The sequence below is a fragment of the Mus pahari genome, chromosome 10, assembly GCF_900095145.1.
Source record: "Mus pahari chromosome 10, PAHARI_EIJ_v1.1, whole genome shotgun sequence".
NCBI classification, from domain to species: domain Eukaryota; kingdom Metazoa; phylum Chordata; class Mammalia; order Rodentia; family Muridae; genus Mus; species Mus pahari.
In genome coordinates, this window is record NC_034599.1 from 60,091,631 (window position 1) to 60,116,621 (window position 24,991).

Sequence of the window (24,991 nt, forward strand, 5' to 3'; positions counted from 1 at the left end):
ACACACACACACACACGCACACACACACACACACCATCCCACACTACTCCCCTTTCCAGGCCCCCATTTGTCAGAGGTGGCTGCAGAGGGGTGAGCTGTGGATTTATGACTAGGGACTTGAAAGACAAAGTTGCCTTTTGTGTTGGAATTGGGGCCAAAGTAGGGGGATTGGTGAGCTGGTGGCTGAGCCAGGGAGGTGGGAGAGAGAGCCAGGAGTTCAGGGGCCCAAGAAGGGGTCAGGAGCTTGAGGGGGCAGACTGAAGGATACACAGGCTTCTCAGCCGGGTATCACCTGGCAAAAGCTGGGCAGCAAAGCCCAGGGGGCTTCTAACCCTACTAAAGTAGCTGCTTTAGGTCCAGCTACTCTCCTGCTAGTCCAGCATCCACAGCCCTGCCCACTTCCTAGCGCACTCTTTGGATTCAAAACTCCAGTTTCACCCACAGTAAAGCACGCAGAGCTGCTGAGTTGTGCTTTTACCACCGGGGGGGGGGGGGCACGGCTGCTCAATGCCTGTTGCTCCTTAATAGAGCCAAAGTGATGGGCAAAGGGGGACCTGGAGGGTGGAGTCATGGGAGTGTTGGGAGTGGTGAGTCTGGGCCAGAGAGCTGGGTTAAAAGGCCTGTACTTCCCACCCATGGGTAAAGGGCAGGGTGGGTAACGTACCAGCTGCCCCAGGATGCTTATCATCTCTGCCCTCCTTCCCCTAGTCTTTTGGAATGTGGCGTTTACAGAAGTGCCTGTGGGATTAGAGAACATGGGAGGTGGAACACAACTGGCCCCTCACCCTTCAGAGTCCAAATCCCACTAGACCTCACCGCTGCTTCTGCCGAGTGGGTCTGGAAGGGGGCCAGCGTCGCCATGGGGCCTCATTCAGCAGGTGTTTTAACTACACCTCAGAGAGCCACATCCAAGGGCCAAAATGAGCCTGGCCAATAAAGGCATGAGTTTATGGGCTTCATAAACATTTTACTAGAAAAATCAAGGCCTCCATTACTCAGCGGCCTCTTCCAACTGACAGCTTGTCTCTGTGAAACCTCTGAGTGTAAGTCAGATAGAAGACCACACTCTGGTTAACACCTTGCTGTCCCTCACCTCCAATGACCCGCTCCCCAGTCACCATTTTCTTGCACATTCTCTCCCAGCCTATCTCCAGAGGACTGGAGGTGCCTGCTTTGCCTTGTCCTCTTCTGGGAAAGATGCTGGACTCTTGGCGGAGTCATTTGCCCCCAGCCTTGCTCTGTCGTAGCGTTCAGTTTTCCTGATTCCCTCCAACAGCAGGCAGCGGCCAGCCTAGTGAGGGCAGCACCTGTTTTACAGGTGACAAAAATACAAGTTCTGAGAGCCAAGTGTGGTGGTGGCACATAGCTCTAACCCCAGCACTTGGAAGGCAGAGGCAGGGGGATCTCTTTGAACTTGAAGCCAGTTATGTCCTATCCCTGGGAAATGAGTTCCAGACAAGCAGAACTACATAGTGAGACCCTGTCGCAAAATATCAAACAAGGGCTGGAGAGATGGCTCAGCAGTTAAGAGCACTGACTGCTCTTCCGAAGGTCCTGAGTTCAAATCCCAGCAACCACATAGTGGCTCATAACCATCTGTAATGAGATCTGACTCCCTCTTCTGGAGTGTCTGAAGACAGCTACAGTGTACTTACATATAATAAATAAATAATAAATCTTTAAAAGAAAATCAATCAAACAAACAAACAAAACTCAACAAAAAAGAAAGTTCTGAGAGATCGTATCACTTGCCCAAGTTCTCAGAGTTCATAATAGTGAACTGAAGTTGGGGTGAATGCAATTGTAGTGCTGAGCTTTGCACTCGATTCTGTGTGATTCTGGAGTCTTTAACATTGTCTGTACTGTTACTGCAAAAAGTTCTTAGCAAAGATTTCCCAACTTGGGACAGGAAAGAATCTTGCCATGTGAAACTGCCTTGGCCTTCAGATTCACAAGCCGAGTAAGGACTTCACCTCTGTTTCTCTGTTCATACTGCCAACAGGAGGGCAAGCCAGAGAGGCAGGGCAGGACGGGGGCAGAGATGGAGAGAGGGGGGTCCTTTTTGAAGGGACAGCAGTGAGAAGGAGGCAGAAAGAAGCGGCCCTGGCTTGCCTACAGATGAACACTATGGGAGAATACTCTGTGCTGACTGAGATTCTACAGGGCTGCCCTATGGCGTACCCTATAGCCAACGTATGGCTGCTGAGCATTTGAAAAGTACCAGTGCGTTTAAGAACAGATTTTACATTTTTACATCGAATGTATTTCTTTGTTTCTATTACATTTACTTATGAGGGAGTGGGGGCTCACATGCCGTAGGGGCACACATCGAGGTCAGAGGACAAGTTGTAAAGGTCAGTTCTCTCCTTTAGCCCTATGGGTCCCGGTGATGGGAGTTAGGTCGCCAGGCTTGGTGTTAAACACCTCTAAGGTGTGCTGAGCCACCTTACCAGGCCTAATTCTAATTTAATATGCAGACAGTTGATGGCTGGAAGTTGCTTTAGAAGATAGGACATCTCCAACCTCAGATGTTGGGAGGACTGTTGTATGGGCACCAAGTAGCCTCATTGGCTAGTGAAAGTATTTTAGTGCCATAAGTGACTAAATTTTCTAGTAGTCACATTTACAAAACAGTAAGAACAACACACAAGTGGGGTTGCTATTTATTTATTTATTTTTATATTTTTGTCTTTTTGAAATAGGATCTCATGTAGCCCAGGCTGGCCTGGAACTTGATATGTAGACCAAGCTAGCCTCAACTCAGAGATCTGCCTGCCAAACTGTCCCCCTGAGTGCCAGATCAAGGTGTAGTTGATTTTAATACATTTTATTTTACCTGATATTTCTCACATGTTTTCGCATCAACATTATCAGTATTTTTAAATTATCAATGCATATTCTTATACTGTTTTTGTGGACTCTCTGAAGGTCCAACCATTACTATTTTAACTTACAATGAATATTTTAAAAATTATTTTAAACTAACAATTATTTATGTTTTCCAGTGTTTTTGCTCTCATAAAAATACATACAATGGAGGCTGAGGAGATGACTCAGTTGGTAAAATGTCTGCCACAAAAATGTCCTGCCCCAGGACCCAGCATAGTGTCTGGTGTCTTCACTGCAGTGCTGGGCACAGAGACAGAAAGGAGGCTCCGAAGCTCCGGGCCACTCACTTTAGCCAAAGTCATGAGATTCAGTTTCACGGAGAAACTCTGACTCAAAAATATATAAAGGTGGCCAGTAATTGGGAGGAGACCCTCGTCTTCAGCCTCTGGCTTTCCACGCACACTTGCACACACCCACACTGACAAGTTCACACCGGACACCACAATGTACAGGTACCAAATTGGGTTAATTAATTTAAAAACATTTCTTACAGGTTCACATAACAGAGCCAACTACGGTGGTACAGGCTCCTAACAGCAGCATTCGGGAGATGAGGCAGGAGACTCAGGAATTCAAGCTCTGTAGAGAGTTTGAGGCCTGCCTACATTATGTGAGAACCTATCTCAGACAAAACAAAGCAAAAATTCACATAAGATAAAATTTTATCATTTTACGTATGTAGCTCAGTGATATAAAAGTGCATTTTTATTATTGTTCAAACATCACCATCTGCCTCCAGATTACTATTACTATTATTGTTATTTTGAGACAGGGTCTTATAGGGGAAACACACCTACTGAACCATCACCATCACGCCTCACTTATTGTGAGGGGTTTTGGTTTGGTTTGGTTTGGTTTGGTTGATTGGTTGCTTGGTTGGTTTTTTTGTTTTGTTGTTGTTGTTGTTGTTGTTGTTGTTGTTGTTGTTTTTCTGAGACAGGGTTTCTCTGTGTAGCCCTGGCTATCCTGGAACTCACTCTGTAGACCAGGCTGGCCTCAAACTCAGAAATCCGCCTGCCTCTGCCTCCCGAGTACTGTGATTAAAGGCGTGCACCACCACGCCCAACTGGTTTTTGGTTTTTTTGAGACAGGGTTTCTGACTGGCTTCGAACTCACTCTGAAGACCAGACTGGCCTCAAACTCACAGAAATCCACTTGTCTCTGTCTCCCAAGCTGGGATTAAAGGCATGTGCCACCACTGACCAGCCCCCAATCATTGTTTTGTTTTGGTTTTCTGAGACAGGAGGCCGTACTTATTATTTGAACATTTTTTATAAGTATTTATTTTATTTTAATTATGTGTATGTGCTGGGGGTATGTGCATGTGTGAGTGCAGATGCCCACAGAGCAGTTATGAGCTGCCCTAGATGAGTACTGGAAATCACACTCAGGTCTTCTACAAGAGTGATGTGTGCTATTTATTAACCACTGAGCCAACTTAGCTGCCCTGAGCTGGACTTTAACTCATAGGCTCAAATGGCGGCACTGCTTTAGCCCACAGGCATCCACACCCTTCCCAATTTTTCCCTTTTCCTGTTTTTCTAATACTACCCTCTTTTTTCCCTAGACAGGGACACTCACATAGCTAGGTTGGCCTTGAACTTGAGAGTTGAGGATGACTTTGAGCTCCTGATCTTCCTGCATCTCCGTTACAAGTGATATGAACTACCACACTCATTTTAATGAGTGTGTATTGGTGTCTCATCTGTAATTTTTGCTTTGCCAATTTTGAATGATCAGTATCTTTTACTTTTTTTAGTTCCTAAATTTTCAAAAATCTACCGGATGATGGTGGTACATGCCTTTAATCCCAGCACTTAGGAGGTAGACTGTGGTGGTTTGAATATGCTTGGCCCAGGAGCAGCACTATTAGGAGGTGTAGTCTTGTTGGAGGAAGTGTCTAACCATGTGGGAGTCAGTCTTCTAGTGGCCTTAGATGAAGGTGTAGAACTCTCAGCTCCTCCTATACCATGCTTGTCTGGATGCTGCCATGCTCCTGCCTTGATGATAATGAACTGAACCTCTGTAAGCAAGCCCCAATTAAATATTGTCCTTATTAAGAATTGCCTTAGTCATGGTGTCTGTTCATGGCAGCAAAACCCTAAATAAGACACAGAGGCAAGTGAGTCATCACCACGCCAGAGAGGAATCTGACTGCAGCCAAAGGTGGGAGACGCGAGCCCCTTTCCCAGACCTCTGCCTCTGTCCGTCCCTGCCCTTTGCGCCCCCGGAGTCTGTCTAATCAAATCCAGGCCTGGCCCCTGCAATAAGTTCCTCTCCCGAGCTGCTTAGGCTTGGTTCTCAGGAGATCCAGTCCCTCTGGGTGATTTATAGAGGTGTCCAGGACCATTTCCTGTCATTTCTATTTCCTTCCAACCGGGGATTGCTGGCCTCACTCTCTGCCCCTCCTGTCTCTGCCATAACCTGCCGAACCCATGGTGGGCCAGGGAATGTGGGAGACCCTTTTCTAATGCATGGGGACAGGATGCTGGCCACCTCCTTTCCCCTGTTGCTTCCTTGGGCCCTCACACCTGGCAGGGTTACTACCTACTTCATTACTTTTCCTGTCACCCAGCTTGAAGTGAAGAACCCAAACTGTCCCCAGAGGACCAACAAGTGTCTGAAGACATGGAAAGCACCATCAGCCAGGGTCACGGCACCAATTTGATGTTCGGCAGCTAATACCTGCCACAGCCGTAACCAGCCCCCACAGTCTTCAACCACAGTGGCCTCTGTGGTGACTTGTTCAGGGAGCTCAGAGGTCCTGCTGGCAGCCTGATGTTCCACAGGTGCCCAGGAACCCTTTCCCTGGAAGGTTAATAACATAAAAGTACCCAGGAACCCAGCACTGCTATCTCAGGCCCAAACATGAGGAGACTGTATTTTCATTTTTAATTCAGAATCCCAGTGTGTAGCCCAAGCCTGGCTTGAATTCATGATCATCCTGCCTCAGCCTCCTGAATACAGCATATATTGCCACACCTGGCTAAGAACAGACGTCTGAGGGGTATGGAAGCTCATGCCTAGAACCCCAGCACAGGGGAGGCTAAAGAAGGATTGCATTGGGTTTGAGGCCAGCCTGGGCTACATAGCAAAACTCTATCTCAAACAAAACAAAACAAAACAAAACAAAACAAAACAAAAAAAAACCAAAAAAACCAAAACCAAAACCAAAACAACAACAAAAAAACCCCAGATAGACACAAAGACAAAGAGATGGACAGAGAAAGGGGGGTGGGGAACTTGTGAACCAAATACTCCTACCCTGATCCCAGAAGAGCCTTGAAATCTGTTTGAGAGCCTGGGGTACCCAGAAGGTTCCAGGACCCCAGCTAAGCTGAGCAGCTCTCTGACCTGGAGACTGTGGCAAAGGTAAGACAGAATCTGAGGATCCTGAAGGGCACCTACTCCTTCATTTATGCTGCACAAACTAGGGACAAGCCTCTAGACTGCAAGCTCTCTGCAAGCCTCAGGACTGAACAGAGAGTGGAGGACATGGAGAGGAGAGGGGAGCAGAAGGCTTGGTGACAAGAGCAAGGGTACCCCTGACAGGCCAGTGGGACCCCAGGGCAAGCTGAGGGACAAACTCTGTCCTCATTGCCCTCCAGCCATTGAGAAAAGGCTGCCTGGGGCTGGGGAGATGGCTCAGCTAAGAGCACTGGCTCCTCTTGCAAAAGACCTAGGTTTAGTTCCCAGCATCAACATGGCAGCTCTCAAGTGTCTGTAACTCCAGTTCCAGGCAATCGGGCTCCCTCTTCCGGCCTCTTTGGGCAGCTGGCACATATATGATGTATTAGACAGAGATGCATGGAAAATACCCATTACACATAAAATAAAATTAAATAATATCTTTTTGGTTGGTTGGTTGGTTGGTTGGTTTTTCAAGACAGGGTTTCTCTGTGTAGCCCTGGCTGTCTTGGAACTCACTCTGTTGACCAGGCTGGGCTTGAACTTGCATAAATCTGCCTGCCTCTGCCTCACAAGGACTGGGATTAAAAGCATGCACTACCACTGCCCTGCTAAAAAATAAATGGTATCTTAAAGAAAAAGGAGAGGAGGAGGAGGAGGAGGAGAAGGAGGAAGAGGAAGAGAAAGAAGAAACAAAGAACCTGGTTTAACATGCAGTTTGCTGCAGGGTTTCCCAGCCTTAACTGGCTGAGGTACTAAGGGACACTCCTGACCTCTCACCCCCCACCCCACCAGCAGAGGCCAGACTCCTCCATACCAGCACCCAGGACTTAGAAGCAGCAGCCCCCTCTGCCTCTCCTCAGGTCAGTTCTAGGACCTCCACAGAGTCCAGACTGAGGACTAGAGGCCAAAAAGGCTTGCTTCTGTAATGAGGAGGCATCTGCAGTCAGCAGAGCCATTAGCCCCAGGTTGGGGTGGGGAGGGGGCATGTAGGAACCACCCTGCCCTTGCAGCTGGGGTGAGAAGGAGATCTCTGCCCCTACCTAGGCAGGGTCTGAGTGAGGGGATAAGATAGCCGACTCTGGAGCCCGGGTGCTGTCTTCCCCACCCCCAAGATCTGTCTCCAGTCCTACCTTCCTGGAGGCTGATCTGGGCAGGGCCCCAGAACCTTCTCTATCACTCCTGAGCCCCGAGTTGATCCATAGGCCTCTGGCCAAGCACAGCCTTTGGCCTGAGGCAGGGCAGGCTGACCTCTGGATGCTCCCAGAGGATTCTCTCATCAAGCCTGATGGGGACCCCAGCTGGACCACTTGCCTTCCCCTCCCAAACCCAGACCCCCAGTCCTGTCCACAGGAACTTTACCCACAGGGAGATACTCGTGATTGATCACCTACACAGCACCAGAAACACACACCCACCGCCGTGGTAGCTGGCCTGATTCAAATCCCTACTGTGGTCCAGATGGGGTCAGGCCACATCCAGGAGACAGCGCCAGGCTTCCCAGCAAACACGCAGCCCAGAATACATGTCCAAGGAGCTGTGCACACCCATCTACCACAGTCCCGGTCCCGGGAGGCCACCAGGGAGGAGGAGGCTGGGAAGGGGATTTTTATGCATGTTTATATTTAATGAACCACATGCAAATGAGATGGGGACAGCCACAAAGGAGCCAGCCCCCAGAGACTCTTGAGGGGAAGGCACAGAGGCTGAGCCTCTTCCTTTCAAGCTGCTGAGCTGCCATGGAGTCCAGAGCAGGACTGGATTGAGGGAGCCTGAGAGGGAAGGGACACTGGGGCCAGGAGGAGGGCTGTCTAGGCATGCTAGGGAGCCCAGAGCAGGAACAGTCAGCAACAAGCTTGGTGGGGGGGTGCCTGCTGCTGGGGTGGGGGGTGCTCCTTCTGGGAGGGAGGAAGCCACTGTCCCAATTGATGGAGTGCCAGAGGGGAGGGGCTGCAGCCTGGACAGATGGTGTACCGCCTTCCTGCACTTGAAGCAAAGTGGATTTTAATGAAATCTCAGTCTCCCAGCGCTGAAGCTGGGAACTCACGGGAGGGGCTCTCCCCCCCTCTCAGGTCTGCAGTGTAGGCCTGAGCCAGGGTGGGAACAGGGTGGGAAGAACACTTAACCAGCTGGGGGTACAAGGGGGCACCATGGCCCCCTCTGCAGATCATAGTTTAAGTGTGAGTCTGACCCCCCCCCAAGGTGGGGAGGGAGGCCTTGAATATTTATGACACATTGAAATGTAGATTGGAAGGTTTGACAATCTTCTGAGAGGGCCTGTCACCTTGCATGGATACACTACCCTCTTGGGGCACTTGTGAAAACTGCAGAAACTGTACTGAGGAGAGGGCAAGGAAGGAAAGAAAGGGAAAAAAGCCACTGGACCCTGGCAAGGAGAGTCTAGCAGAGCTTCTATTGATGACCCTACCAGGTAACGGTGGATAAACCGGCGCCCTCTCTAGGCCTCAGTTTCCACTTCTGTAGAATGGGACTCATACTGCTCAGGTCACAGCAGATATACTAGCCAACATGGGGGCAGTGCCTGCCTGTGTTTAGGTGACCTCCATGAGTGAGGTCTGAGAGACCCTTCCCTCCTAAGGAGCCTCCCATACCCTGTTAGAGCTTCATCTTCCCAGAGTTGGTCTGCCAGGCTTGTCCACCCTACAGCCAAGGGAAGCCATGAATTCAGTCTGGTACAAGGTTATAAACATATTTGAAACATTATGGGTTATTTATTTTGTTTTGGTTTTTGGCCTCCTTTTGGTAACTCCTATGGCTCTCGGGAGCTTTGTAGGTGACTACGTCTTATCTCAGTGTCTTCTATCCAGGTACCTTAAAGACTATGTCACCTCGGGTTGGAGTGTGCCTACCCATGATGGGGAGGGCTGAAGGAAGGACTGCTATGTTCCCTAAGCTACTGTCCTGCCTCAAGAAGACACTGCTCCTCAGAGGGTGACCCTCTCAGCCCTCTCTGTCTGCACCTCCACCGTGTGTACCTTATCCACCTCCCCTTTTCTGTCTCCCCAGCTATGTCCGACTTCCACGTGCACCCCCAGGCCGTCATGGGTGAGGAGGGTGGTGTGGCCCGCTTCCAGTGCCAAATCCATGGGCTTCCCAAGCCCCTGATCACATGGGAGAAGAACAGAGTCCCCATTGACACAGACGATGAGAGGTGAGACTCTTTTTTTTTTTTTTTTTTTTTTAAAGATTTATTTATTTATTATATGTAAGTATACTGTAGCTGTCTTCAGATGTCCCAGAAGAGGGCATCAGATCTCATTACGGATGGTTGTGAGCCACCATGTGGTTGCTGGGATCTGAACTCATGACCTTCAGAAGAGCAGTCGGTGCTCTTAACCACTGAGCCATCTCTCCAGCCCGAGAGGCGAGACTCTTGTGGGAAGGACAGGGGATAACTGGGAAACTGACTTGGGATAGCCTGCAGGCTGGGACAGTGCTTACTAGGCCCAGATGCTAGGCTCAGAAGAGTGTGTAAGTGTATTGGGTGTGTTGTTATCAAGACTAGGAGGGTATGTCCACCTGGGAGGGTCTCAGTAGTCATCTGTGATCGCAGCAATAAGGTTGGGTCAGTGCCCATGTCTCTGCTTATATACCCATGGCTTGAGGTTACAACAGCTTGTGCTGATAGTCAACTATGCCCTCCCTCACAGGTACACACTACTGCCCAAGGGAGTCCTGCAGATAACAGGACTTCGGGCTGAGGATAGCGGCGTCTTCCACTGTGTGGCCTCAAACATTGCTAGTGTGCGTGTCAGCCACGGGGCCAGGCTCACTGTGTCAGGTGAGCTCCTTTGGCCTGCCCAGTTTTCTCGGCCACCCCAGTTGGTCTACTCCCAGACAGACTCAGTTCCCCAGTGGGACCAAGTGTATACAGAGGCCCTTTGAGCATAAACCCACAAGCCGAAGGCGCCTGAGGCTGGTCCTCTCTTTCTGGAAAGCACGTCTTCCCTGAGCTCTCCCAAGGCTAGAGGCCTGGCTGGGAGAGGGAGGACGATTGTGAGGACCCGCAGGTTCCCCAACATCTATCTCCTTGTCTTCACCCTGGGTCATGGTGGGTGGGAGTGAGAGAGTGAAAAAGCTTCCAACAGAAATAAGGAAATGTGGGTTTCTCCTCTCAGGCTCAGGCTCTGGGACCTACAAGGAGCCCACCATCCTTGTGGGGCCTGAGAATCTCACCCTGACAGTGCACCAGACTGCGGTGCTGGAGTGTGTCGCCACGGGCAACCCGCGCCCCATTGTGTCCTGGAGCCGCCTGGGTGAGCCTTATCCATAGTCCCTGCTCTCTAGCCAGCCTACCCCCCTGGGAGGGCTGGTCTCACGGTCTCATCACCCAGCTCTGGGGGGCTTTACATTGTATTTGTTTTCGGCAAGGGTCAATCCGATCCCCTCCCCGTGGCCTGGGGAAGGGTTGAGTTTCTCTGGAGGTCAGCCTGCTGCTACATTCTCTCTCTCCCTGAGAGGCTGGCTTAGTTCCCTGGGTTACCGAGTACAAGCTGTCCTGTCTCTCTAGCCCCTAGAACTCTCCACAGCACCCAGTGCCTCCCGCCCCACCCTCTGTGCCTGGCCACACCCCCACCCCCACCCCCCGCTATGCAATCCTCAGCCTTCAAAATCTCAGCCACCCACCCTGGCTCTGCCACGCCCCGTCCCCCCTCCCCTCCCGCCGCGCTTGCCTGCTCCCAAGTCCGCCCAGCCGGAATCCCCAGGCAGCTGAAGAAAACAGTGAAAGAGTGCAGATGGGCCACTAGTCTGAGCCGAAAGGTCACTGGGGGAAGGAGCCTCTAGAGGGGGTGGGGTGGGGTCACATTCACAGGGAGACTGTGCCGCACTAGCAGCTGAGTGATGGGGGAAGGAGGGGCCGTGTGGGATAATGGAGTAGATTTCACCACTTCAGGGCCTGAATGGGGAGCTGTCTCCTTGTGTTCTGGCTGGGCTAATCTGATCCCTGGGGTGGGGGTGGGGGGAGGGTCTGGGTCCCAGGGAGAGGTTGGAAAGAGCAGGCTACCATCAGGAGCCACTAGGCACTTCAGGGGCCATCTGCTCCCTCGTTTCCCAAGCTATGGCCTAGCAGGAGAGAAAGAATGGCTCAGGGGCCTAATTCGTGTGGGGAAGAAAATTACCCAAGGCCCTTTTCTCAGGAGCTTCCCAGAGCCTTTATGTTCCTGAGCATGTGTCTCAGCATCCTAGATAGAACAGATAGCTAGCCGCGGGATTTAACAACAGCTGATCAAATTCAGATCCTCTGTGGAATTAAGATAGTGGTTCTCAACCTTCCTGATGCTGTGACACTTCCATACTGTTCCTCATGTTGTGGTGACCCCCAATTATAAAATTATTTCGTTGCTACTTCAAAACTGTAATTTTGCTCCTGTTAGGAATCGTAATGTAAATAGCCATGTTTTCTAGCGGTCTCAGGTGACGCCTGTGACAAGATTGTTAGACACCCAAAGAGGTCACAACCCACAGGTTGAGAACTGGGCTGTAAGGTCTGTAATTCCAGCACCTAGGAGTCTAAACCAGAAGGATCTCACCTCAGGCTATGCAGTGAGATGCTGTCTAAAACCCAAAGCAAACAACAGCAGAACGGGCTAGCAGTCATCACGCTAGAATCAGGACGCTGGCCCCCTGCTGCTGGCCTCCAGGGCTCCGCATTTCCCTGCCACTTTTGGAGATCTGGAGAGGAGTGGTGTCAAAGCCATAGGTCGGGGCTTTCTGAAAGACTGGTAGAGGAGTGAGCATTCTGGAATATTCTTATCCTTCCTATCTTCCTGACCCAGCTCATCCTCCCTCCACTTCCTTTGCAGATGGCCGCCCCATTGGGGTGGAGGGCATCCAGGTGCTGGGTACAGGAAACCTTATCATCTCAGATGTGACCGTCCAGCATTCAGGTGTCTATGTCTGTGCAGCCAACAGACCTGGCACCCGGGTGAGGAGGACAGCCCAGGGTCGGCTGGTCGTACAAGGTATGGAGCCTTCCTGAGCCTCCTCAGCATCTCTGATGTGTGCCAGAGACCAAAACCTTCTCTCATTCCAACCCTAGCCCCGCCCTAGCCCCGCCCCTCACCTCTCATAGGTCTCTGGCCAAGTCAAAGCCTGCAGGACCCCCCCTCCCCCCCAGAATATGAGTATTAGCACCAGAGGGCTGTGGAGTTCTCAGACTTGCCGCCCATGATCTCAGCGGGTCATTCCCAGGGCTCACACATGTTCCTTCCTGGGAAGCCGTTTCATTCACACGTGTGCCACTTCCACGCTCACGCCCGCCTGCTGTGCGCTACGCTGTACCTGTCATCTCCCTCTCACACGGCAGCCCCCACCTTGCTCGCAGCAGCCAGCCTCAATTTCCATTCCCAGGGCTCCACCCCACCCCCGAGGCTGTCTCCTCCTGTGGGATGGGAGATGGGGGGTGGGGGTGGGGGATCGGGAACCTAAATGCTGTTTGTTTAGCATGCTATGTGCCGTTAATCTGCCCACATGAAAGTGATGGAGTATTTCATTCTTGAGTGTTAATAGAGGCTTGAGCAAGCCTGGGATTGGAGGGAAGTGGAATTAGGTGGTGAAGGGGGAGGGCTCATCCATCTCCTGTCATTAAAGCCTTGGAGGTGCAGCCAGCCCTATTAGCACATTTATTTATTTAACAATTTCCTGAGCACGGAGCTCAGCTTGATTGCTTACGGATACAGATGTCAGTCTTTTTGAATAGTCCTTAAGATGGAGTCCTCTCCCTAGATGCTGGGGTGAAGGAAGAAGACTAGGAGCAGTCTCCTCTGACCCATACCCCCCTCCTACCCTCTACCCCCCCCCNGTGTGTGTGTGTGTGTGTGTGTGTGTGTGTGTGTGTGTGTGTGTGTGTGTGTGTGTTGGGATGCTATCCTGGGAAGAGACAGTGGTCAAGAAATAAGTAGCCCAAATATACTGTGTATCTCTAGCCAGAGGGACGTGATGGGAGTCTGGGGACTTGGGGCTTAAGTCTTCGGCCCACCACCCTTGTGCAGATGAGTCTCGCTCTGACAAGGAGGAAGTGGGCCTCTTTGTCTCTCCAGTGGGAGGTATGCCCGACCTCTGAGGCTCTCTCTCCCTTCCCCTGCAGCACACTGAGCATTTCTGGAGTTGGACCTGAAGATGAAGCCATCTACCAATGTGTGGCTGAGAACATTGCTGGCTCGTCACAAGCCAGCGCCAGGCTGACGGTGCTGTGGGCCGAGGGGTTGCCAGGCCCCCCACGCAATGTCCGCGCTGTCTCTGTGTCCTCCACTGAGGTTCGAGTGTCCTGGAGTGAGCCTCTGGCCCACACCAAGGAGATCATTGGCTATGTCTTGCACATCAGGAAGGCTGCCGGTGGGTAGTGACCCTCAGGAGAGCTCTGTCACCCACCCTCGCTGTAGCTAACCCTCCGTACCACACATAACATCCTGGCCTAACACCTTCCTTTCCTTCAGCACCCTGCTCCCTGACCTCAGTTCACCGAAGCTTCCGAGATTCCTTCCTACCCCTTAACACTCCCTACCCTTCGCCTCCCAGACTCACCCAAGCTAGAGTACCAGGAAGCTGTCAGCAAGAGCACCTTTCAGCACCTGGTGAGAGACCTTGAGCCCTCCACTGCCTACAGCTTCTACATCAAAGCCTACACACCACGAGGGGCCAGTTTAGCCTCTGTCCCCACCCTGGCCAGCACCCTGGGTGAAGGTGAGGAGTGTGGGTGTCTTAGGGTTTATGCTATGACCAAGGCAACTCTTGTAAGGACAACGGTTCATTGGGGCTGGCTTACAGGTTCAGAGGTTCAGTCCATTATCACCAAGGCAGGAGCATGGCAGCATCCAGGCAGGCATGGGGCAGGAGGAGCTGAGAGTTCTATATCTTCATCTGAAGGCTGCTAGGAAAAGACCAACTTCCAGGCAGCTAGGATGAGGGTCCTATAGCCCCTACCCCCAGTGACACACCTACTCCAACAGGGCCACACCTTCCAACAGTGCCACTCCCTGGGCCGACCATAAGCAAACCATCACAGTGGTATACAAAATTATAGATGCTCAGGCTATCGGAGCAGAACTATCATGTGTAACTGTTCAGGTTGTATACTGAACAAGGTGCCTGGTCCTCAGGCTGAGCGGGGGACCTGGCTATGCTGGGAGGGAGGGGCGGCCTTTTCTGATTCATTGAGAGATGCTGTCTGAGCAGAGACCCGGGGGCTGCAAGGATCGTGGGTTCTGGGTCACAGATGGAAAGCTAGAGCTTCCACTGACTTGTCCACATCTTGGCTCTCCAGCCCCTGTCCCACCCCCATTATCTGTGCGGTTGCTGGGCAGTTCCTCTCTACAACTGCTATGGAAGCCCTGGCCACGGCTGGCCCAACACAACGGAGGCTTCAAACTGTTTTACCGCCCAGTCAGTGCAACCTCCTTCACTGGCCCCATCTTGCTCCCTGGGACTGTCTCCTCTTACAACCTCAGCCAGCTTGGTGAGACCTGCAGGGTGCGGGGCTGGGCAGGGTCTGGTACTGGGGACCAGGGGTGGGGTCCCTTCCACTCCAGGACAAAGGTGTCTGGCAGGGAGGGGATGTTGCTCAGTAGCCCTGCCTCCTACAGACCCCAGCACTGTGTACGAGGTGAAGCTCCTCGCCTACAACCAGCATGGAGACGGAAACGCCACGGTCCGATTTGTGTCTTTGAAGGGAGCCTCTGAGAGGACAGGTGAGGGCTAAGACTAGGACCCGTGCTGCAGCCTGGCCTGCAGGGAGGAGGATGTAGAGTAAGCAGGCTAGGAGAGGGGACAGTACGTCCTCAGGCACACAGCTCAGATGGAAGCGTAAAGGTTAACATTGCAGCTTTTCAGCTGTGTGACCTTGGGTAGGTTGTTTAACTTCTCTGGACCCTGTTTTTTTGTTTTTCCCTGTTATGAAACAAGGTTAAGGATACCTACTTTATAAAACTATGGCCAGGATGAAATGATCCATAAAACCAAAACAAGGTGCAGCTAGTCCTGGCTGGAACTATAACTCAGTTAATACAATGCTTACCTCCTAAGTACAAAGTCCTGGGTTCCATCCCCAGTGCCACAGAAACCAGGCATAACATCTCTAGTCACATCACTCAGGAGGAAGGAGCTGGAGGATCAGAAGTTCAATGTCATTCTCAGCTACATAGCAAGTTTGACGCCAGCCTGGGCTACATGCGACCCTATCTCAAAATAAACAACACTAGTCCTACTAGCTGGCATAGCTACTAGCTGGCATAGCTACTAGCTGGCATAGCTACTAGCTGGCATAGCTACTAGCTGGCACAGAGCTGCTGCCATAACAAGTACCAGAAAGGACCACACGACTGAGGTAGGGTCCCAAAGCAGAGGGAGAGAGCTAGGGAGTCTTGCTTCAGGCCAGGCAAGCTGTGCCCCAACCTGCCCTCCCCTCTAGCCCTGACTCCCCCATGTGACTGCCGGAAGGAAGATGTCACCAACCATACGTCTACTACAGGCATTGTTATCGGCATCCACATCGGAGTCACCTGCATCATCTTCTGCGTCCTCTTTCTTCTGTTTGGCCAGAGGGGCAGGTGAGTTCTGAGTCTGGGGAGAGACAGCTGCAGGGGAAGGCGGCGCCTCAGTCCTCCCTCAGTCTGTCTCTAACCCCAATGGTGCTCCCCTAACAATTGGCTCACCTCTTAGGGTCCTCCTGTGTAAGGATGTGGAAAACCAGCTCTCCCCTCCCCAGGGTCCCCGGAGCCAAAGGGACCCTGGTATCCTGGCCCTGAATGGAGTGAGCCGAGGAGAAGGGGGCCAGCTGAGCGGAGAAGAAAAGCCAGTGGACGCCAAGGAGTTGGAGCAGCTGTTCCCCACAGCTGGATCAGCTGTGCAGTCAGGCTCCAGGCCCACGGTGAGTGCCCAGGCCTCCAACCCTTCTCCCTCAGTCTCTGACCCCCTCAGTGCTGCCCATCCCTACATCTTGGCCACAGGGCACAATCTCCAACTCCTGCCCGTGCTGCTCCTTGGATCCTGAGTCAGACTGGGAGACCTAGGGATAGCCAAGCACATCTGGCTAGCCAGGAATCCACATGCTTCTGCACTTGGCAGGTGATGGCCATGAATGTGGTCCCACACAAAATCATAAATTTACTTAAAGCAGGATGTGCCCACGTATGGTGGTGTACACCTGCAATTCTAGCATTCAGGAGGTGAAGGCATAAAAATCAGAATTTCAGGAATATCCTCAGCTACAGAGAGAGCAAGCCTAAGCTACCTAATACCCTCTTTAAAAAAAAAAAAAAAAAAAAAAAAAAAGCTCTTTAAGCTCTCACCTGTCTTACTCTCATCTCTAGCCTGCCTTCTCTCTCTCCCTTCCCCCCTCTCTCCATGTGGCCATGGCCAGTGGTCTCCCTCTTTCTATCTTCTCTCTTTCCCCCCGCCTTTCTACAATAAAGCTCTAAAACCATTAAAAAGAAAAAAGTTATGATTTCCAGCCTGGGGGTCCACACCTTCATTCCCAGCACTCAGGAGCCAGAGGCAGGTGGATTTCTATGAGTTAGTTCTAGGCCAACTCCTTTAATATAGCAAGTTCTAAGCCATCCTACACAGTGAGACCCTCGAAGGAAAAAGAGAAAGCATTTGTTTTCTATCACTTCACTGCCTGAGTGGTCTCCAGCGTGATCTTTTGGATGACGGCATGCTGCCGTGCCCAAAGTTTAGACCTGTCTGCTGAACCTATACCCTGGGGTGGCATGGAGTCTGGTCCTCGCCTCCGGCTCTGATACTGACTTCCACACCTGACTCTTCCCTCCTCAGGATCCCACAGCCCCTGCTCCATGTGAGGAGACCCAGCTCTCCATGGTGCAGCTTCAAGGCTTCAACCTTGTGTCAGGGAGGACAACAGAGGCCATGTCCCCCTGTGCAGGGCCTGGGCCTGTCCCAGCACCCCAGGATGTAGGCCCTGTCCCCCTCAGTGAAGGACAGGCCCAGCCTCCAGCAGTCACAGTGCCCCAGTGAGCAGCATCGGTGTGTTCCCGAGGGGTGGTACCCCATTCTCAGGTCAAAGGCGAGGTTTTTCCTGTTCCGTGGGATTTGGAGCTCATCAGTGAAGGACAGGGTTCTCAAACCACAGGAACCAGTGGGTCCTACAAGCAAGGCATCTCCCTGCTGGAGCCAATGTCCCCTCACCAATGCCTGCTACCCACAGGACTTAGGAAACAAATGTTTTCCTTTAAAAATCAAAATTTAAAAGTCAAAAAAGGAAAAGAAAGAAGAAAGCGAGAGGAAGTGAATTATACTCCAAAAATATGTCCTTGCTGTGGCCCGGCCCCTGATGCTGTCACCCTGCTCGGACCTTGTTTTCTCAGGATGGATTTTGAGCTGTTGTGACTCTCAGCACCTACCTCAGCCGGAATGAATGTCCTTGGGGGTAGCGGGGCTGTAGCCTCTGCCTCTACCCCACAGAGCCCGAAAGCACTCCTACCTCAAGCCCCTTAATGGGGGCCCCTTCCCACCTATATTGCTGCCCAGAGTAACAGAAAAAGGAGAAGAAAAAAGAAAAAGAAAAAAAAAAAAAACCCACCTAACCCCTACAAGAACCACTGTCCCAACTCCAAGTGTGAAAGAAACTGTCTACCTCAAGGCTCACGGCCCTCAGTGTGGGCCTGCGTTGTCACTGGACCCTCCCCAGCCTCCTTCATCCCTGGCCTAGCCTACCTCTCCCCCACAGAGGAGGCTGTAGCTAGGTGACCATGGGGGCTCACAGAAATAAGAGCTGAAACTGGTCAGAAAGAAAATGTGAAGCAAGCCAAAAACAAGAGGAAAGCTGTTCCTTGAAGTATAAATCGTCCCAAACTAGTCACATCCCTGCCTGCCACCTGAACTCCGTCTCCTGTGTCTGTCCACCCGTGGTGTTCTGACCTTCTCAGACAACCCACTGGCCACCTGCATCCCTATGGTCCTCCCTGCCTGGGTTTAGGGAAGGTGGGACATAACCTGTCTCCTGTTCTCCCAGATACAGGGCCCAGTCTCTGGAATGTATTGCATTGTGTGGAGGCGGGTGCTCTCCCATAGAGGCACTCCAGCTTTCGGGGACCCAGGGAACCTGGCCTACCCAGTCAGCAGGGGTGGCCAAGAGTTATTTTTTTATGAGGCGTGTTTACGTTTTATTTCTCTTTTCTGTTGTATTGTTCTTTGAACTACTTAGGTTAAAAAGTAAGTAACAGAAAGGAAAAAAAAAAAACCACAAATACCTATTTTTGGTTACACTCAGAAAAAAATTTTTAAATAGCAAAAGAAAAACTTTTTTTAAAGAAAAAAAAAGGTTAAGTGTATTCTTTAAAAAATGAGGTTAGAACGTAAAGTCCCTGACCCCAAATCCTCTAGGGACTCCCACCCCGAACTCTAGAGAATTAGCTAAAAGGTAGAATTTGTGGTGTTTCATTAGAAACCTAGACTCTTGTCCAAGTGGACTTGGGAAGGGCAGTCTGTCCCTTCTCCCAAATGGTAGGTGGATTCTAGGGCTCTTCCCACTCTGAGCCAGTGTCCTCTGTCCCCAAGTTGCTTCTCTGTGGCATCCCATTTTCCTTGCTCAGAGAGGCTAGGGGAGAGGGGCTGGCAGCCTCTTTGGCCTGACTTGGGTTTGTCACAGTCGATTCATTTTAACTGAATAAAAGTACTGTTGCCAAAGTGAACAGTGAGTTTTTTTTGCTACAGTGTCAATTTCTAGTCCACTGATGTCAGAGGGATGGGGATGGGGGTGGGGGAAGGACCCTCACAGAGCCTGAGATACTAACAGCCAAACCGAATTGTGTGGGCACAAAGTGGGCAGGTCACATGTCCACACAAGGTTTTGTGAAGTAGCTGTGCCGGTGACCATCATTTTCATTATTAAATACATAATTCAAGGAAGGGGAGGAGGTAGGTCATAGCTCATTTGGCAGAATACTTGCCTAGCATGCACAAAACCCTGGGCTCCATCCCCAGTACTGCACAAACTGGGCATGGCGCTGTGCAACTACAATCCCAGAACTCAGGAGGTAGAATCAGGATGATAAGAAATGCAGGGTCATCCTCAGTTATAAGGGTCCCCTCCCCTCCCACGGTCCACCCCATCTACCATCTCAAAGACTGATGATGGCTTGAAGCCCATTCTGAATGTCTGGTGCAGTGAGTTTTAACAAGGCATCTACTCTGCTCAGGAGCTATGGTTTGGGCAGAACTAGCCTTGGGTGGGCAGCTCTCTCTCTCCTGCTCAGCTTCATTCACCTGGGCAGCTTGAGGCTGGAGCCTCACTCCTCCCATCCTCCCATGTCTAGTGGTTGATACATACTGTCAGAGTAAGAGGCACCAGGTAGGTGACAGACTTGTTACTATGTCTAATCTGGCCCTACTGGTACCTACGGCTACATTGTTTCTTTTCTTTTCTTTCGGAGACAGAGTTTCTCTGTGCTAGCCTCGAACTCAGAGATCTGTCTGCCTTTGCCTCCCAAGTGCTGGGATTAAAGGCGTGGGCCACCACTGCCTGGTTTACAATGTTTCTTAAAGCAAGTCAGGAAGGCTGCTCACACTTAAGGAATTGGGACGAGTCGGGGGATATGTGGGCATATTTTATAAACAACTACGGAGCCATGTTTCTCTGTAATCCCTGTGCTAGGAAGCTGGAGAGTGGCAGATCCTAGGGACCCACTGGCCCACCAGCCTGGTCAGGTCCAAAAGATGAGTCTCAGGTTCAGTGAGAACTGATGTAAAAAAAAAAAAAAAAAAAAAGCAAAACAAACAAACACAGACAAAAAAATAAATCAGGTAAAAAGCAATCAAGCTCCACCCTCCCATTGCCACTTCTGACCTACACACATACACAACCACATATGTACACACACATTATTACATACATATGCACGTGCACACACGTAAGCATGCTGCCTGTATCATCTATGGGCAGGAAGATCAGTTCTGGGTCATCTTCAACTAAATAGAGAATTTGAGGCCAACCTGGGCTAGAGAACCTGTCAAAAATCAAATAGGAGGTGGCAGGTGAAATGGTCTGTCGGGTAAGGAGATTTGCCACCAAACCTGATAACCCTGGGGACCCATATGGTGGAAGGAGAGAATTGACTCTTACAAATTGTCCTCTGACCTCCACGGACACACTATGGCATGCACAGCCATATAGATACACATATAAGCAAGCAAACAAGACTTAAGTTGGTGCAGGAGAGCAGCAACTGAGGCCGAAGGCTCTCCTCTGTTCTGCCTAACTTCCCTGGAGCCAGGCTTGGCAGCCTGGCAGCACTTAAAAAGCTGGGCCGCCACAAGAGGACTTTGCTGCCACCGTGTGGAAGCGATGAACACTACAGTCACTGGGATGGGTGTGTCTTATTAAATACCAGGAGCAGTCAAAATGTGCTTTGCTCCCCCCTCCCCATGCCCGCCCCAAGAGAGGTGCAGAGCAAGCCTCTATGAACTCACAATACAAATAACTCACAAGTGGATGCAAGCCAGTAACACTCCGTGGAAAGAGAAGGAAGGCAAGGCGTGGGGTTGTTGACATTGTAGATTAAGGAAGGTTGTGTGGGGGAATAGAAAAGACAGGGAGAGCATTCAGGACAGAAAGCAAGACAGAAGTCAAGGTTGGAGGGGTGGTGGTTCGGGAGGCTGTCATTCACTGTGTGGGGCGTGGCACTTAGATACACAAATGGAAAACATTAAATGGAATGACCACTAGGCTTCCACAGCATATGATCTTTGAATGGTTGATGGTGCCTGGGATCTGCTCGGGGAAGAAGATCAGGGCTCGGTGAAATCCTATGTCCCAGTAATAATGATGACAGCAGTCTTTTTAGTCCATGTGTTCATTTACAGTGGAAGAAGACATGTATGTCATGGTGCACATGTGAAGGTCACAGGACTATTTATGGGAGTCTGATCTCTTCCACCGTGTGAGTCGACTGAACTAAGACCATCATATTTAAAAGCCATCTAAAAGACCATCACATTTATCAGATGAAGAAGCCAAGTCCCAGAGAAGTGAGGGGAGGATTCAGAGCCCGACTCCCAGATTCCTTGTCCTAAGCAGGCTGCTGCTCCGACCTGTGCATCCAGAAGGAAATCTGCAGCATGGGATAGAAAGAAACTGAAATAGAGTGGGCTTTGTTTTGCTTATTATAATTTTTTGAGATTATAATATAATTACATCATCTACCCCTTGCTCTTCCCCCCTCTAACCTTTCCCCTGCATTTCTCTTTCTTTCTTTCTTTCTTTCTTTCTTTCTTTCTTTCTTTCTTTCTTTCTTTCTTTTTTTTTTCTCTCTTTCAAATTCATGACCGTGTTCAATTGTTGGTGTGTGTGTGTGTGTGTGTGTGTGTGTGTGTGTGTGTGGTGTGTCTCGTATTCCTAAATATATAAATACAACCTGCTCATTCTGTATGTTGCTTGTGTGTTGTTTGTTTCAAGAATGAGGAGATCCTGGCCTATCTGATACACTTCTTGTCCAAGGACTGTTAAATGTATCATAAAATGGGACAGGGAACCTGCCATAAACTCATTGCCCCAGAACAGGCCAGGGACAATGCTTTATGCCCATAATTCAAGGTGTCCTCATGCTGGGCAGTAGTGGCACACTCCTTTAATCCCAGTACTTGGGAGTCAGAGGCAGGCGGATTTCTGAGTTTGAGGCTAACCTGGTCTATAGAGTGAGTTCCAGGACAGCCAGGGCTACACAGAGAAGCCCTGTCTCGAGAACAAAACAAAACAAAACAAAAAACAAAAAAAGGTGTCCTCACAAGAGGCAGGGGTCTTAGAGGACCAGCTAAGATGTATAATCCTGGCTCTGTCACTGTCCAGCTGAGTGACTCGTGGACACACCCTCATCTCTGTTCTAATTTCCTCCTGCATGGATTGCTGGAGGAGTGAACAAGTCGGAGTCCAGGAAGGCCTTGGGGCTGAGCACACTGTCATTATTATTAATGAGGAAAGAGGCTAATGCTCTATTCCCATCACCAAGCCCAGCTATCTAAGACAAGCCTTTGACTTCCCCCGGGCATGCAAAGACCTCTGGGCCTTTTTGCAGGCTGTGCCTTCAGTCCCTGCCAGTCAGCCCCATGGTCTGGGGAGCTCTTTTCTCATCCTCTCCAGCTAGAACCCCTTCTGAGCCTTTCACTGCACCTTGTTTAACTCTCTCATACTGAACCTCTCCTCTGAAGTGCACAATGGGCTTATCATCTTCAACTGCTCCAGAAAGTTAGAAGTTAGGGTTCAGTTTCCCGAAGGCAGAGAGGGCCTTTGTCACTTTTTGATCTGACTGAAGTAGCAGTCGATGGACGCCCAGTTAAAAATTTCAGAATAAGAGAAAGGAAAAATGAAAAAAAAAAAAAGCAGAAGATGAACTAGAGATGAAGCCAAGCATGCCTGAGGCCGGGCATATCAGCACACACCTTTAGTCTCAGCATTTGGGAGAACAGGCAGGCAGCTCTCTGTGAGTTCAAGGCCAGCACCATTGTAAGTCCCAGGCCATCAAGGACTACACAGTGAGATCCTGTCTCTCAAAACAAAACAAAAGATAAACCTGGGCTGAGATGGTGGTGCACCCCCCAACCCCTATAGTGTCAGCCCTGGGCTACACAGCAAGACTACTACATTTCAATAATAACAATAGTAGTAGTAGTAGTAGTAGTAGCAATAGGACTGGAGAGATGGCTCAGTGAGTGAGAGTGCTTGCTGTACAATCATAAGAACCAGAGTACAGACCCCAGTACCCAAGTAACAAGCCTGTATCCCACACACCTGCAGACACACATGTACATACACATACACAGAGACATGGACACACATAAATATTTAATAGTAAAAATAAACAAACAAGCTTGCTTCCACTACTAAAGGTGCAGCACAGGTAGAAAGACACTTAGCGTGTGTGAAGCCTTGAGTTCCAGCCCCAGCTACTGTTTAACTTCTGAAGGGAAATGAAAAAGGAGCGGTGTGTGTGTGTGGGGGGGAGGTGGTATTTGCAGTTTAACACCCCCACCCCCAGCCTCAGCTCCCTTTCACTCCTCCAGGGCACAAAAACAGACTTTGAGAATCTCAGTGCCCCTCCAGGCTTGACCTTTGCCCCCTGACTATTTCTTCAACCGGTGGCGATCATAACCAGACGTCAAGAACTGCTTTGTGAAGAGATCAAATGAGGAGCCAACTAGGAAATTCCTGGCACCTGGTGCAGTGTAAGCACACGATAAACACTTTTTGTGCGGATGGTGATGGTTTGGCGCGTTCTAGGATTCCAGTTGGAATCTAGCTCAGGGAAAAAGGGCTCGCCTAGTGTGCAGGAGGCCCTGGGTTCGACCCCCCAGCAGCAGGGGGGAAAACAGAAAAGAAGATATTGCAGACGTGTGACAAAGGACTATACCCTAGTACCGCTCTCCAGAGTTGACTGTTCTTGAATCCAGCCCAGCAGTCACACAAAGGTCACAATGCCTTCTCCTGGCCTCCCCCTCTTCCTGTTAAGGCACAATAAAGGACTCTGACTGCCTGATTAGAGGAAGCGGATATACAATTAATTTCAATGTTAGGCCTAAAGCCCTCCTCCTACCTTTCAAGAAGAATTGCATACCTATTCTAATTTACACACTGAACAAACATAGGATTTTCCAGCGGGTTCTGTAGTCTTTGAAGTGACCAGACCAGACTATTGATTTATTTCCAACTAACCTCTTTCTTTGAACCCAGAAGGGTCAAGGTTAATTATATAATAAAACACACTGTGCCCAGCTGCCCTTCTGAGGGCACAGGGAGTCCCCACTCCCTTTCTGAGACAGAAGAGGTGGATCGGATTTCTGATCCCTTCCCCCCTCAATTCATTTCCTTCATCAGAGCCCATTAAGAAGAAGAAGGGGGGGGGCGGGAATGACCTCTCATTTCCTCCCTGAGAGATAAATTTTAATTTGTTGAAAACAACAAAGGGACGAGAGCCATGTGTTTATACCCCTTCAGCTGGAAAACCTTGCTGGGCACCCCTGTCCAGGAGCTGGTAGAGAGATGGGTGGGGTAGCCAAGGGTGACAGACTCCTGAGCCCGGAGTCTTTATCTCCTATGAAGTGGAATAATGTCCCCCAGAGGGACCCTGCTGGTGCTGTGCTACCACAACCAAGACTCCACTAAGGCTGACATGATGGTGAACTAACCGACCACGGGCTACTCACACGCACACTCAGTCCTCAGTGGCCACTGAGATGGGCATTGTGGCGTGACTGTTGGTTGATGGTCCCTCCCTGGGGCTCATTTGCCAGCCAGCCCAGCCTACTTGGTGAGTTCCAGACCAGTGAGAGACTTGGCTCTAGATAAACAAACAGGCAAACAAATAAATGGTGAATGAACAAATAAATAAAATAAATGTCGGGCACAGTGGTAAACACCGTTAATCCCAGCACTCTGGAGGCAGAGGCAGGTAGATCTCTGTGAGTTCAAAGCTAATTTACATAGCAAATTGAACCTTGCTGGTGGCTGGAGGAAACTTTGAGGTAGTGGTGGTGGTAGTGGGGGTGTTGGAGGGGTGATCTGATCTAAATGCATTGTGTATATCTATGAAATTCTCAAAGAATCTATTTTAAAAGTAAAAAATTTAGCCAGGCGTGGTGGCGCACACCTTTAATCCCAGCACTCGGGAGGCAGAGGCAGGCGGATTTCTGAGTTCAAGGCCAGCCTGGTCTACAGAGTGAGTTCCAG

General features: G+C 50.4%; 1 protein-coding gene across 1 annotated transcript in view; it reads left to right on the forward strand.

The window, feature by feature from the left end:
* Nucleotides 1-17,811, forward strand: part of Igdcc3 (immunoglobulin superfamily DCC subclass member 3) — a 45,397-nt gene extending 27,586 nt beyond the window's left edge. Inside the window, exons 3-14 of the mRNA XM_021207805.2 lie at nt 9,325-9,469; nt 9,969-10,099; nt 10,437-10,574; nt 12,123-12,281; nt 12,497-12,596; nt 13,406-13,653; nt 13,837-14,001; nt 14,582-14,773; nt 14,901-15,005; nt 15,725-15,863; nt 15,976-16,183; nt 17,089-17,811. Coding sequence (XP_021063464.1) covers nt 9,325-9,469; nt 9,969-10,099; nt 10,437-10,574; nt 12,123-12,281; nt 12,497-12,596; nt 13,406-13,653; nt 13,837-14,001; nt 14,582-14,773; nt 14,901-15,005; nt 15,725-15,863; nt 15,976-16,183; nt 17,089-17,289 — 1,931 coding nt within the window. The 3' untranslated portion in view covers nt 17,290-17,811. The remainder of the gene's footprint in view (nt 1-9,324; nt 9,470-9,968; nt 10,100-10,436; nt 10,575-12,122; nt 12,282-12,496; nt 12,597-13,405; nt 13,654-13,836; nt 14,002-14,581; nt 14,774-14,900; nt 15,006-15,724; nt 15,864-15,975; nt 16,184-17,088) is intronic.
* Nucleotides 17,812-24,991: the final 7,180 nt, after the last annotated feature.